The sequence below is a fragment of the Canis lupus genome, chromosome 24, assembly GCF_011100685.1.
Source record: "Canis lupus familiaris isolate Mischka breed German Shepherd chromosome 24, alternate assembly UU_Cfam_GSD_1.0, whole genome shotgun sequence".
Taxonomy (NCBI): domain Eukaryota; kingdom Metazoa; phylum Chordata; class Mammalia; order Carnivora; family Canidae; genus Canis; species Canis lupus.
Window position 1 is genome coordinate 42533651 of NC_049245.1, and position 13767 is coordinate 42547417.

The following is a 13767-nucleotide window of genomic DNA, read 5'->3' on the forward strand; positions in this document are numbered from 1 at the left end:
CAGAAGGGACGTCCCAGTAAAATTCGCCCTTGAAAATGAGCGGCTTTCCCCTTGCAGTGGAAAAGGTCAATTCCAGTCATTGGGCCGATGGATTTCGTTTCTTTAGAAATTGTTTAATATTGCGCATTGCATTCGAGTTTGGGTGGCCAATAAATATTGGGGCTAGAGGCAGCGTTTACGCGGAAGTTTCGTTTTCAGCCTGTGTCTGCAGAACCAGGGTACTCCCCCCTCCCGCGGGATCCCTCTCCGGCCCCTCCCTCCTCTCCCACCTCCTCGCTTCCCCCGCGCGTGGCGCTTGGGCTGCATTCGGCCCCGCGCCTCCTCTCCAGGGTGAGCAGGCGCAGGCGTCTGGGCGTCGGGCCGGTCGGAGGCAGCTGCCGAGCGGGCGCGGGGCCGGGCGCGGCCGGGCGGGGCCGGGCCGGGCGAGGGCGCGCGGGGGACCCCCGGCCGCAGGCAGCGGCGGAGCGGCAGCTTCGGGCGACGGGGCCAGACGCGGGAGCCCCAGACTCGGCGGCTGGCGGAGGCCGGGCCGCTGCGCGGCGCGCGGGGGGCCGCCTCCCCAGGAGGCCTTCCCTCCGCCAGCCCCTCGGAGGAATGGGCCGGCGCTCCGACCCGGGCGAGGCCGGGGAGGGGAGGCGTCTGCGGAGGGATTGGGGCTCGCGCCGCGGGATCCCAGCCTTCAAAGCTGAAGTCTCCGTGAGTGGGTGGGATGGGGGCATTTTAGGAGATGCGGAGGCCCCCGCCGTTGAGCTACCCGAACGCGGGGTCTCTTAGGTCCAGGTGACCACGTCTTTTGGAGGATGGGGGAAGGCGCGCTCGGAAAAAGCGGGGGCGGGGCGCGCGGGGGGCTCTTAGGGATTTGGAGCCCCGGCCCCAGCCCCGGCGGCCTCGGGGGGGTGTGTGTCGGGGCTGGGTGACGCGGGCGCGCCGGGGCACCCCGACCTCGGGTGCCGGCTGTCAGCCGCGGGCCGCCCACGCGCTCCGCTCCTCGCCCCCCGCAGCGCAGTGGTGCGCGCGGCGCCCCGCCGAGGTGCAGGGCGGAGCTAGGCTGGGACTGGCTGGGGGCCGCCCCGCCCGGCGCCCGGGCCTCGGTGCCGGCCCCCGGGGAGGAGTTATGATAATTTCCTTCTCATTAAGGCGCCCGGGTCCCCCGGCTATTGCCGGGACGCACAGTGCGGGCGCGGCTCCCCGGGTCCCCGGCAGCGGCTGGTCCACGCGCGGCGCCAGCATCTCCGCTCGCAGAGCCGCCGATGCGCGTCCGGTGACCGCGACAGCGAGGCCCTCGCGTGGCGGGGGCGGCGGCAGGCGCCTGGCCACCGTGACCCCCATTTTGGATTTACCGCTCGGGGGGTGGGGGGAGCCTGGATTTAACTGGCGGCTGTTTTGGGGGACGCCGGACGCCATGTTGTGGAAAATAACCGATAATGTCAAGTATGAAGAGGACTGCGAGGTGAGCTGGGCGCAGGGGCGCAGCCTGGCCCCGCCCGAGGGCAGCCCGGGAGGCGGGGGCCCCGGGTCCGGACGGAGGCGCGGGGGCCGCCTGCGGGCTCCCGCCTGCGCCCCGCGAGGGGACGGGGTCCCCCGCTCCGGACGCCCCCCGGCTCCTCGGGGCTCCCTTCCTGAATCCGGCCTTCCCCTGACCCTCCACCCTCGGGAGCAGGGCCTGGAAGAGGCCGGCAGATGCACCCGCCAGGCTTACCGGTCGGTTCCTCGCGAAGCAAAGCAGCTCCTTCCCCTGTTCTCGGAAGGGCGCCCCGTCTGCAAGCCTCAGACGTGGCTTTTACGCACGATGTCTCCGTCCAAAGGGGTCGGACGCGGCGACCTGCCGGCGACACCTTTGCGGTGTCCTCCGAGGCGGGCTTGTCACCTGCCCCGCTAAGTCCTAGGGGAAGCCAGAAAAAAAAAAAAAAAAAAAAAGAAAAAAAACCCCGAAGTTTGGCTTTTAGGAGAAGTGGGGGCTGGGGAGCGCCGGCGGGGGGGCCCCCGAGGCCAGACGGGGCCGCAAGCGCCCGGAGTGCTCCAGCCAGTCGGACAGGTTGAGCTAGAGTTTCGGAGTGGGAGGGAGGGAGGCGGCGAGCGGGAAGAGGAAGACGCGGGCGGCGGGAGGCGTGCGCCGGGGCGCGGGCGGAGCGGGGCCGGGGCCGGGGCCGGGGCCGGGGCCGGGGGGCGCGGGAGCTCCGGGGGCTGCCCTGCCGGCCGGCCGGGCGGGCACTTCCGCTAGGGGGCGACGGTGCCATGTGGCTCCCGGTTCCCTGCTACCCCTGTGACCCCCTGGAACCCGGGGAGACCGGTCTTTTAAGAATTAAGTCGGACAGGCCTTGGGGCTCGGGACGCGCGCAGGCAAGGCTGCCCGGTAGTCGGGGTCCTCCATCCCCGCCCCCACCCCACCCACCCCGGGACCCCGACTGGCGGGGACGCGCGCGGGCCGCGGCCGGGCAGGGCGGCCTCCCTCGCGGTCTCTCCGGGTCGGGACGCAGCCAGCAGGGAGGGCGGCCCAGGCCGCGGCGCGCGCCTTCTTCCCACGTTGCTCGGGCGGCGCCGGGCGGCGGGCCTGCTGGGGAGCGTCGCTCGCCCGGAGGTCTTTGTCCTGAGGGCGTGGAAGGGGAGGGTCCCTGGGGCGTGGAAGATGCGCACTTCCCGCTTTGTGCGCTTTATCCGCGCTTGCGGCGGCGCCGCGGCCTTTCGTCTGGCGCCACCATGTGCGGGCTGGTGAGCGAGCGGCCTCCGCCCCGAGGTCACCGCCTGCCGATCTCCTCGCCCGCCCCGGACCTGGGCTCGGCCTGGCCCAAGGCCTGGGGTTCGGACTTGGCGCTTCGGGCCGCCTCGGGCATCGCAGGGCCCCGGCCTTCGCCGCCGGCCGTGGAGGACGCGTTCCCCCAGGTTCTTCGAAGTCTCTTTGCTTCCTCCGTTGACTCGCGGTTTGCAGCGAACCCCCCCGGGGCGCTTTGTCCCCGGGAGCCCTGCGGCCGGAGGGCAGGCCCCGCGGGCCGGGTCCCGGCCGGTGCGGTGGGTCGTCCCCTCACCCCCGGGGGCGCACGGCCCAGCGCAGCCCCTGCGGCCACTTCGCTGTAGCGGGGTTTCGTACTAGCGGGGGTCTCTGCCTCTCTCTCCCAGGATCGCCACGACGCGAGCAGCAATGGGAACCCGCGCCTCCCCCACCTCTCCTCCGCCGGGCAGCACCTCTACAGCCCCGCGCCACCCCTCTCCCATACTGGAGTCGCCGAATACCAGCCCCCGCCCTACTTTCCACCGCCCTACCAGCAGCTGGCCTACTCGCAGTCGGCCGACCCCTACTCGCACCTGGGCGAAGCTTACGCCGCTGCCATCAACCCCCTGCACCAGCCGGCGCCCACCGGCAGCCAGCAGCAGGCCTGGCCGGGCCGCCAGGGCCAGGAGGGGGCTGGCCTGCCCTCGCACCACGGGCGCCCCGCCGGCCTGCTCCCCCACCTCTCCGGGCTGGAGGGTGGTGCCATGAGTGCCCGCAGGGATGCCTACCGCCGCTCCGACCTGCTGTTGCCCCACGCGCACGCCCTGGATGCCGCGGGCCTGGCCGAGAACCTGGGACTCCACGACATGGCTCACCAGATGGAGGAGGTGCAGGTGAGCGGCGCCTGGGCTCTTGCCCCTCCTGCCCGGACCTGGTCGCCCCCTAGCTTCTCCTACCCCTCGCCCAGGCTCCCCGAACTCAAGGGAGACTTTGTCTTTTCTTCCCTAGAATGTTGACGACCAGCACTTGCTCCTGCACGACCAGACTGTTATTCGCAAAGGTACGTAGTGAGAGCAAACTTTTCTCCTCCCCGGGCCTCACATAACCCGGTGAAGTGAGGGCATGTGGCGGCTGGCTTGGGACATTGGTGGTGGGGAAGTGACTGACCCCGGCTGGAGAAAGGTAGGTTTTGGGGAGTAGGAAGAGATCTTTTTTTCTGAACTAAATGAGAAAGGATGATGGTAAAAAAAAAAAACTCTTTAAGAACTGTCACAAGAGATTAATTGGGATTTGTTACTCCAGATAATTCTCTCCGGGAATATGATCCTTTGACTTGCATGGTGTTTACAGTGTTAGTCTTCCAGAGTGAGAACGCGGTGATTTAATTTTGGGGAAGAAAAAAACACACCCTTGCCTTAGTTGGGTGGTCGATTGGGTGACAGTTGTTGAATGAACGGATGTGATTCTGTTTCCCGTTTCAAATATGCATATGGTGAAGATCCTTAATTCTGACATGCTGGAAAAGGTTTTGAAACTGTTCCGGCCTACCAAATAATAATACAGCGGAGAAAGGATCAGGGTGGGATAATCTGCCAGAGGTCGGGTTTATGCAGGGTAGTGGGGGAGGGGATTAGAAAATGGGATCACTTGGTGAGTGTCTGATGAAATTAAGTTGCAACTGACTGGATTACCGGTGGAGCTGTTCTGGAAATCAAGTAGTTTTAGATAAAAGGTAGGTAGGGTGGGTCGTCCGCCACTAGGAAACTAAACTGCTTGAAATCAATTGGGAAATGGATTTTGAAGAAAAACTCAGAAAGTAAACTGGATTTCCCAGGAAGCTTGTAACAGAACAGGTTCGTTTGTATTTTGTAATTTACCGTGATCAGTTGCACTGAAAGGTTTCGGCAAAGGATCTGAATGTGTCCCGTGATTTTGGTTGTTCCGTTGTTGAGTGAGGAAGAAAAAAAAAAAAAGCCCATTTATTTAGGATTGAAGCAGTCTTTCGAAAACAAATGTTCTAATTAAACAGATTTTAACAGTGGCTCGAAAATGAAAACCCTCCATGCTTGGGGTCGTGACTAATTAGCTCTGCAAGGTGTTAACTTGTGAATTTCAGATTCGATTATCTTTGAAGAATATGACTTAAAAAAAATCTGCTTGCAATTTACATAGCCCAACATGCAGCGTTCTTTGCTTACAGAGCTCTTGGGGCTTCGGTGAGTGGTTTGAAAAGATCCCTTTTTCCTAAACGCAGCTCTCTGTGATTGCCACTTTTGCTCTTCATTCGCAGGTCCTATTTCAATGACCAAGAACCCCCTGAGTCTCCCTTGTCAGAAGGAACTGGTGGGGGCTGTGATGAATCCCAGCGAGGTCTTCTGCTCCGTCCCTGGAAGATTGTCCCTCCTCAGCTCTACGTCTAAATACAAAGTGACAGTCGCTGAGGTCCAGAGGCGATTGTCCCCGCCTGAGTGCTTAAATGCCTCATTACTGGGAGGTGTTCTCAGAAGGTACATGGGGACACACTCCGGCCACGGTGGTTGGGTGGTGGAAGGTGAATAACATAAAAACCCCGGAGGTATTTTTAACATTTATGTAACTTTTATACTTAACACTGAATTCTAATCGGCTTAGAGTTTTAGTACATTCCTTCTGTTTTAGAAAGTGCCAGATGTAGAAGGAAGTGCTAAAACAGCGCTCACAAATTATCATTTGCTTAGAATTTGGTTGTGTGTAGGGTGGTGGCATCCCTATTAGGGGTAGAGGAGCTCCTTGGGTTTTGTTCCCTGAGGGAGTTTTTTTGGGGAGGGGCTATTAGCTACAGTTTTGTTTTTTTTTTTTAAGTGAAAATATATCTGCCCCAGAACAATTTGCAATGTTATATGACGGGGGGGGGGTGGGGTGGGGTGGGGTGGGGAGAAAGGTGTTGGTGATGTTAAGATTTCTGAACTTTCCAGGCATTAATCACAGGACTCCCTGTATCACTTGATTATGATCCACATCATGTAGATTTGATAGCAGTACTTTAGGACTGTAGGATTTTAAGAGGGTGCTTTCTTGAGAAGAGCTAAAGTTCACTTTCTTTTGCTCAGAGCCAAATCTAAAAATGGAGGCCGGTCCTTGCGGGAGAAGTTGGACAAAATTGGGTTGAATCTCCCAGCCGGGAGGCGGAAAGCTGCTCATGTCACCCTCCTGACGTCCTTAGTAGAAGGTCAGTGGAGTTTTGCTTTTGTTTTATGGTGTTTTTATTTGTTTGTGCCATGTCGTTTGTGTCGTTACTGCTTTCCCCGAAGAAAAGCTTAAAAGAAAATGGCTCTGGCTCTGTCACAAATAGACGTGAGGTTGAGTTGTCCTGAGCTCATTGTCATGAATCACAGTAATTTTATCAAATGAGTTAACATTTAAACATCCGACTGCTTAAGTATCCTGTTCTGGGTTCTCCAGAAAAATCATTGTTAAAAAAGAAACTGGTTTCCCTAACCTAAGAACCCCTACTGTTAGGGTGTTGGGACGTTTCCTCGAAGTAAACGGATTTTTGAAAGATGCATGGATCAGCTCCTACACCTTTAAAAAAACTGGTTCTGCTTTGGTGGGAAGAGGCACCATTTCTAGCTTGGGTCGCCGGGGGATCTATCAGGATTGTGGTCAGTAAAGAGAAAAGCCCTTGTGGACGGTGGGAAGAAGCCAATTCACAAGCCCTTTGTTCATTTCCCGCATGGAGGAAAAAAAAATTAGTGGGGCCCCTCTCCCCCGTCCTAAAATAGTAGGATGTAACATTTTGGTTTACTGAATGGGCCTGTACCCCCAATCTGGAAGGGAGCCAAGAATGCAATTACAGCCTTTAAAAATAAGTGGGGGCGGGGAGGGGGGTGTCAGGGAAAAGTGAAATAATTTTTTTTTTCAAAAACCAGTTCATTGTTGCTGGGCCCGGGGAAATGGGAGTGGGACACGGAGAGGCTTACCCTGAAGCCTGGAGCAGCCCCTCGCCCAATCAGCGGGGCGCTGGGCTCTCTTCGGGCCCCCAGGGGAGCCAATGGGGGGTGGTCGCCTGGTGGCCAGGCCATCTTTTGAACACTTTCTGTCCCCGGTCTAATGGTGCTCCTGCGTGCTGAAAGAGACTTGGCAAAGTCCTCCTCTACCTTTTTACGAGTGTCTTTGGGGGTCAGGGCGAGGAGAAAGGAGCTGCCTGTTAGCTGCCTGTTGGAGCACAGCTGCCCCGCATGGAGAATGGTGGGTTCTGCGTGCGTGGCGCATAAATGTGGCTCCGCGAGGTTTTCTTTCTTTCTGGCCGGGGCTTGAGGTGCTTGAATAAGAAAGTGTGTGTCAGAACAATGGTTCTCAGATTCTGATTTAGTTGTAAGGCTGGGAGGCAAGTGGAGGGGAGGTGGGGGGGGCGGGGGTGCCACTATCTGGGTTTCTGGAAAGCTCCTGCCAGCCTTGGCACCGTGGAGCCAGGACCGGGCATCTCGGGCGGGGATGAGTCCCGTTGGTTTTTCTCTCCCTCTGTGATCCATCCCCCAGTGATTTGGACAAAAGAGGGTGGGTAGTCCAGATTTGGGAGTTGGACTCTTGAACATTTCTAGTGGAAACGCAGCCCTGCCTTTCTTTGTGAAAAGAAACCTCGCAGGGACTTGCCTACTTCAGCAACGGGGCACTCTGGTTTTAAAAAGAAGGTTCTCCATCAAAGACTTTGTCACGTCTTTCAAAAATTTTTTTATTTATTTTTTAATGAGACAGAGAGAGAGTGGCAGAGAGACAGGCAGAGGGAGAAACAGGCTCCCTGCTGGGAGGGGTGGGGCAGAGAGCCCGATGTGGGACTCAATCCCAGGACCCCCGGATCACAACCTGAGCCAAAGGCAGACGCTCAACCACTGAGGTACCCAGGTGCCCCTGTCAGTTTCTTAAAGAAGTGACCATGTGGCTTTTGTCCAGTGTGCTCGACTTTAAAATTTTCCCTACTTCTCCACAATGATAGCTTGTGTTATTGAGAGGAAGCATGAGTGTGTCTCAAGGATCTAATTTTGAGGGTCCAAGGCTGGTTAGCATTATTCCAGGGCACTGAAAATTTTTGGTCTCCCCCCACCCCCCCAAAGGACCAAAACCACTGAAATACCTGGGAAGTTAGTTTTATTTGCCCACTGGATTGTTTTTCCTGTGTGTGATTTCATTTTATTTATTTACTTTTTAAAAAGATTTTATTTGAGAGAAGGAGCCAGGGAGCAGGGCCAGAGAGAGGGAGAAGCAGACCCCTTGCTGAGCGGGGAGCCGGATGTGGGTTTGATCTCATTCTGGGCGGGCCTCCGAGATCATGAGCTGAGCTTGAAGGCAGGCTCCTAACCTACTGAGCCACCCACATGTCCTGTATGTGATTTCATTTTAAAATGCCAAGTCACTAGTGGACCATCCGGGTTAGAAAAGGAGGAAAGAGAGGTTTACCGGGGTGGGGTGGCCACAGACCTCCTCTAAACCTGCTGCCACTGCTGATTATCCTAGGTGAGGCTGTTCATTTGGCTCGGGATTTTGCATATGTCTGTGAAGCAGAATTTCCTAGTAAACCAGTGGCTGAATATCTCACGAGACCTCATCTTGGAGGGCGGAATGAGATGACCTCTAGGAAGAACATGCTGTTGGCTGCACAGTGAGTATCCAGACTTGGCTTTTTTTTTTTTTTTAATTTTATTTATTTATTTATGAGAGACACAGAAAGAGGCAGAGAGGGAGAAGCAGGCTCCATACAGGGAGCCCAAAGCGGGACTCGAACCCGGGTCCCCAGGATCACACCCTGGGCCGAAGGCGGCGCTAAACCGCTGAGCCACCCAGGCTGCCCCCAGACTTGACTTTGATGGCTGGGTGCTCTGATCTTGAACTTGATGGTGGAGGTGGGGGATGCCCTGTGCAGCCCCTGCTTCTCAAGAAAGAAATGCTCAGTAAGCAAAGGTGTTCAGCTAAAGGAACTGGCAAGGGGGGCTTTCTTTGAATATATTGCTCAGTAATGAGTGTTTTTGGAGCTGCTCAGTTATTTGGCTAAAAATAGTTAAACTACCCTTTCAGTCACCGTGTTTCCTGATCTTACAGGAATGTGTTGAACAATTTTGTTTTGTCACATCCAGTCAAGATTGGGTGCCTTCTGCCTCCTAATAACAAGACCTTCTTATTGTTGTTTTTTTTAAATGTAACGATCCGGTTGGATTTGTGGGCAAACTGTCTCCAACCGGACTTAATGCAGCTGCAGGATTTCTCAGTAAATTGGTTTTAAAATTATGGTCAACGAGGCAGAGGTAGTCCAGTTAGGAAAAGTAGCAAAAGGATGCAGAGTGAACTGGCTGGTAGAAACAGTGACTTTCAGGGAGCTGGGGCTTCTCAGGGTTCTTGAAGAAATTGGTGTCTGGGTCCCCAGGCCGTCCCCAAAATAAATGGCTGTGCATTGTAACCGCCTGGACCCACCTCTAGCACTAGTCCTGGTGACCTTGGCCCTTTGACTGGGGTTAATCCTGTTATCTTTTCTAATTGCTCTGAGGATTAAAGAAGATAGTGCTTGCAAAGAGTTTAGCTCAGGGCCTAGCACATAATAGGTGCTAAGTGCAGCAGTTGCTTTGGCGTGTGCAGGCCTGGGGTTCTGATTGCTCCTGGGTGGCAGCCTCGGGGTGATTTGGCTTTGTCCTCTTTACCTGTCAAGAGCTAGACTGAGCTCACAGATATGTGTGTTGACTGTCCTCACAGGCAGGTGTGTAAAGAATTCACAGACCTTCTCAATCAAGACCGAACCCCCAACGGGAACAACCGGCCCACCCCGGTCTTGGAGACGAACATACAGAACTGCTTGTCTCATTTCAGCCTGATTACCCACGGGTTTGGCAGCCAGGCCATCTGTGCCGCTGTGTCTGCTGTGCAGAACTACATAAAAGAAGCCCTGATAGTCATAGACAAATCCTATATGAATCCTGGAGACCAGAGTCCAGCTGATTCCAGCAAAACCCTGGAGAAAATGGAGAAGCACAGAAAATGAAGTACGGGCGTGAGGCCGAGGGCTGAAGAGTGTCGAAGGAAATGGACTCCACAGTCATTCTCCACCCGGACAGACTGGGAACCCCTTTTGCCGGGGACAGTTTGTTACCCGCCTTCCCATTAAAAAGGCCTCCACTCGTTTCTGGATCTTTTACGTGCCCTCCTGGATTCCTTAGTGTTACTTCTCTAGCGCTGAAGTGTGTGTGTCTCCTTAAGTCTGGACAAGTTATCGGAAGGTGACAAGTACTGGTTCTTTATTCATTAAGCTTATTTTATTCTTTTGAACCCCATTCTTTTCTCTGAAAGTGGTGCTACAAGTTTTAGAACCTTTTAAATAAATTCCCTGGGCTCACGAGAAAACCCACACACGTAGCTGTTGAAATGTCACATTGATGCGATTCAGATCAACAGTAACTTTGCAGTGTTAAGGTGATGGCTGGCTTTTTGTCTCCACTAAATATTTATCTAAAAATATTTATCTGGCTTCTTCAGACACCAAATCCTACAGAGATGGTAGGAAGCAAAGATTCTCTCCACTTAGCAACTAGTTTAATAGGAGGTATTTGACACGCTTTTAAACCCCTTGTTGAAAGGGGGCTTTTGAGTTTTACGAAACTTGTAGAAATGAAGCCTGCTGAGGATTTCGTGTTTTCTCTCTCTTTTTTTTTTTTTAATTCTGAGAGTTAACTCATCGATGGAGAGACTGAAATGTCCTGTTCCTTTAAGGTACTGAAGCTTTATTTGCATAATTTATTTCACATCTTGGTATTTCGAGTAAACTTGAAAAGGGGAGGCATAAAGGGTTTTTTTTTTTGTTCGTTGTTCTTTTGTTTTTGCTGCCCATCCCGTAGGAGGCTCTGTGTGTTGAGAAACAGTGCGTCGAGTGTACAGGTTTTATTTATGCATAATTTAATGGGGTCTGTAAATATGGGTGCACTTCTTATGACTTTTTTGACAAATGGGATTCAATTTTAATATTGACTTTTAAAGGTGATGGGGTAATCTGAAACACTTCTTTAGGTTTTATTCCTCTGTACACAGGGTATGACAAAAATAAGAGGATCCTGAGTTGGTTCTTAACGCCGCCGATGACTATTTAAATGACAAACCTCTGGTCATGAAGCAGTAATGTTGTGTCACGTCCCCCCATCATGCAGGACCGGCAGACGGGGGTGGGGTGGCGTGTGCTGTACCTGTGTGGGGGTGAAATGGAGGCTTGGAAATGGCTGTAAACGGTCCCCGAGTAATTGTGTCTACGATGCCTGTATAATAAAAAAGTATTCTTCATAGAAGCTGCGAAAGTCGGGTTACAACTTGGTTTTTTTTTTTTTTTTTAAAGTCCTTAGGACGGTGGGACAGTGGGGAGAACTAAATTAAGGTTTGGCTTCAGCTTAGATCGTGGGACTGAGCGGGCAAGGTGGGTGCCAGGGGGAAGCCAGAAGTTTCATTTTGTCCCTTGTGAGACCGCTCCCCTGCACTGGGCCTTGCACTCCCGGGGGGACCCTCAGCTTCTTGCAGTCCCCCCAACTCTGGCCGCTGGGGCTGTCAGGACCGGTTCTTCTAAGAGAGAGGGTCCATGGTTTGGGAGTAACCTCTCTTGCGTAAACTTTACCCTCTTGAGAAACACTACGTGGCCAGCTTGCCACCGCAGCATTTTGAGAATGGAAATGAGGTGTGATGGTAGGTAGTCCTCGGGCAGACATTTCGTCAGGAGGAGTTTTGCATTCAGTCAGATGCAAGCTTTGCAAACTTCTCAGTGTTTTCAGTGCCCTGAAATCCTCCCATCTTTGGAACCTGACAAGGCGTGCGTCTGTCCGAAGCACCCTCACCGTTTTGCGGCCTGGTGTGTCGGACCTTGGGTCTCTGCAAGTCTACTCGGGGAGCAGAAGAGTCTGGCTGGGCCGGTGTACTTGCTGGATGTTTGTGAGGATCTCAAATGTACTCCCCGGGTCCTTGATTCCAAGATGAAGTGGCCTGGCATATCCTCCAGGAAGTGATATGTTTATAGTTTGGCACGAGAGGCTAGGCTTCAAAGGGAAGTGGGAGCGAAAGGATTTTCCACGTTGGACGAGGGCCGTTTCTTCAACTCCAGCCTCATAATCCTTGATTTATAACTCTACCAAAAGCTCAGCAATTCCTGACTTTGTGCTGGCATTGGATGTGAAGTAATTTAAACTCTGCCAACCTAATACTTTGCTCTTGGCAGCTTGTCCTTGGCCACTGAACGTTCCTATTAAGTTGGATTTATCTGGTTGATATGTCAAGTTCACAATTGCTTCGCTTTAGAGGAGTGAAAAGAGGTCTTAGGTTGGCAGTTATTTCTCAATCAAGATGTGAGATGCTGGGTGCTAAAAGGAAGTTATGGGGGCAAAGGGCTGACGGAAAAAGGACTGTTTTCTTATCAGCATCTTAACCTGCTTTTGGACCAGATTCTGGCTTTTAGGAGCTGTGCCCAATCGCAAAGCAGACAATGTTCTGGAAATGCCCCAAAGTCAACCAAGGATTGAAGTGAGTCATAAGCAGGGCTTGTGCTCAATTGTCCTTTATCCTCGTTCCCACTGAAGCCCACGGATGGCCACTGGGTCCCCAGGGTCGGGGGCACAATACTAACAGGCTTTTCTTCCCAACACTGCGTTGCTGATAGGCGAAACAGCCAAGTCACCTTGGCAGATCCCTTAGAGAAATTGCTACCTCGGCTTTTCCCTCCTGACCCTGTTTGTGAGAAGGGTTCCCCATCCTTGGAGCCCCGTACTTCCCATGGTAGGTAGACGGTTGCTTCTCATGGGCCCGGGGTGGTTGCGTTGCCAGCCTCACGATGGTGAGGATCTCCCTTCTCCTTTCCCCTTCGCCCTGTAGTGTGCACACTGGCTGACAAATTGCGCTCCCCTTTCTGAAGGTACAGGACGCCTCGAAGTCTGCCCTCTGGAAGAAGAAATGAAGACGCTTCTGTTTTCTTCCCCGGTCGCCCTGCAGGAAAGCCATCATTGTCTGAAGGCACGTTCCGTCCAGTGCTCCCCGTGGGAGCCTGTTGACTGGACACCTGCCCATCCAGGTACCTGGCACCTTGGTGCCCTCCAGCCTCGCAGACGGCACATATAGAAGTTCTGTGGAAGGTCAGAGAGAGGGTGTTTTCAATAGCACTTCATGGTTGTCTTCTCTTCCATGTGTGCAGTTTTCAGTTGTGGGTTAGCAAAGGGATGGATGAGTCTGTTTCTCATTTGAGACGATTCCATAACGATGGCCATCAGTTTTTTCTTCTTGGGGGGTCTTAAGCGCCGGGGTAAATTCTGAGGCCTTTAAGTTCCTGTATTTGAATGTTAAAAAACAAAACAAGATAGGGTCATGGATGGGTGAAAGGCAGAAACTCCTTGAGGCTTGGCAGCGGTGGGGATTCTGGGGCCCGTTGCCTGGTTTCCTGGGGGGCGGCGGGAAGACGTTCGTTACCAGCTGTTGTGAATTCCTGCAGAGGTTCTCGGACTTCTGAGGACTTGTGAACACTTCTCCAGTCTTCCTCTCGCCGGGGGGCAGGGAGGCAGAATGGGGGGCAAGGTGGCAGCTGCATTTGTTCCTTTACAAGCAGGTGGAGAGCCTGGGAAGTATAGCTACTTTTGGTCACAGGAGGAAAGAAGAGTCTAGGGCTCTTTTAAATGTGTTTTCCAGGTGAGGGAGCTTTCTGTTATCCCTGGCACGGTAGTGATTCTTAGCAAATGTCTCCTCTAGCCACCTGAGCTCAGTGGGCGGTGAGGGTTTTTTCCTTCACTGGGAGATAAGGTTTAGCTTTTGAAATTTCGATGCTGCAATGCACAGGTGTGCTCTTCCCAGGCGTAGCTGTTGCTCCTTGACGTGATAACTGCCGACTTGCCTTCCAAGATCCCGATTACCCTGGATTTCTCTTCTGATCGACAGTCTTCATTTGCTTCTCTGAAACCCACAGGCCACCACGTAGGGAGGCTTGGTGACGCTCACAGCCATCGAGATCTGCCCCCTCCTGGTTCTGCTAACCCAGGCTGCCACCATGCCCAAGGCCCACTGATGCAGGGCGTTAACCGCCCCTTGAA

At 54.2% G+C, this 13767-nt stretch overlaps 1 protein-coding gene across 3 annotated transcripts; it reads left to right on the forward strand.

Annotated features, from left to right (window-relative positions):
• Window positions 1-584: 584 nt before the first annotated feature.
• TFAP2C (transcription factor AP-2 gamma) lies at window positions 585-11010 on the forward strand. Of its 3 annotated transcripts, none has more exons than XM_038572656.1 (7): window positions 585-696; window positions 3115-3600; window positions 3716-3767; window positions 4998-5214; window positions 5797-5915; window positions 8198-8342; window positions 9425-11010. In XM_038572656.1, exons 1-7 carry the CDS (start codon window positions 595-597, stop codon window positions 9708-9710), a joined length of 1407 nt encoding a protein of 468 aa, XP_038428584.1. In that variant the 5' UTR covers window positions 585-594; the 3' UTR covers window positions 9711-11010. The 3 variants fall into 3 exon arrangements, with proteins under 3 accessions (XP_038428584.1, XP_038428582.1, XP_038428583.1); XM_038572654.1 differs by lacking the exon at window positions 585-696 and adding an exon at window positions 1168-1450; XM_038572655.1 differs by lacking the exon at window positions 585-696 and adding an exon at window positions 2496-2880.
• The last annotated feature ends 2757 nt before the right edge of the window (window positions 11011-13767 follow it).

Excerpts from the sequence above, each read along its gene's own strand:
- TFAP2C (XM_038572655.1), top strand. The coding sequence starts at position 2,698 with ATGTGCGGGCTGGTGAGCGAGCGGCCTCCGCCCCGAGGTCACCGCCTG. Across the intron at positions 2,881-3,114 it reads TGGAGGACGCGTTCCCCCAG|GATCGCCACGACGCGAGCAG; the intron begins GTTCTTCGAAGT and ends TCTCTCTCCCAG. Across the intron at positions 3,601-3,715 it reads ACCAGATGGAGGAGGTGCAG|AATGTTGACGACCAGCACTT; the intron begins GTGAGCGGCGCC and ends TTTCTTCCCTAG.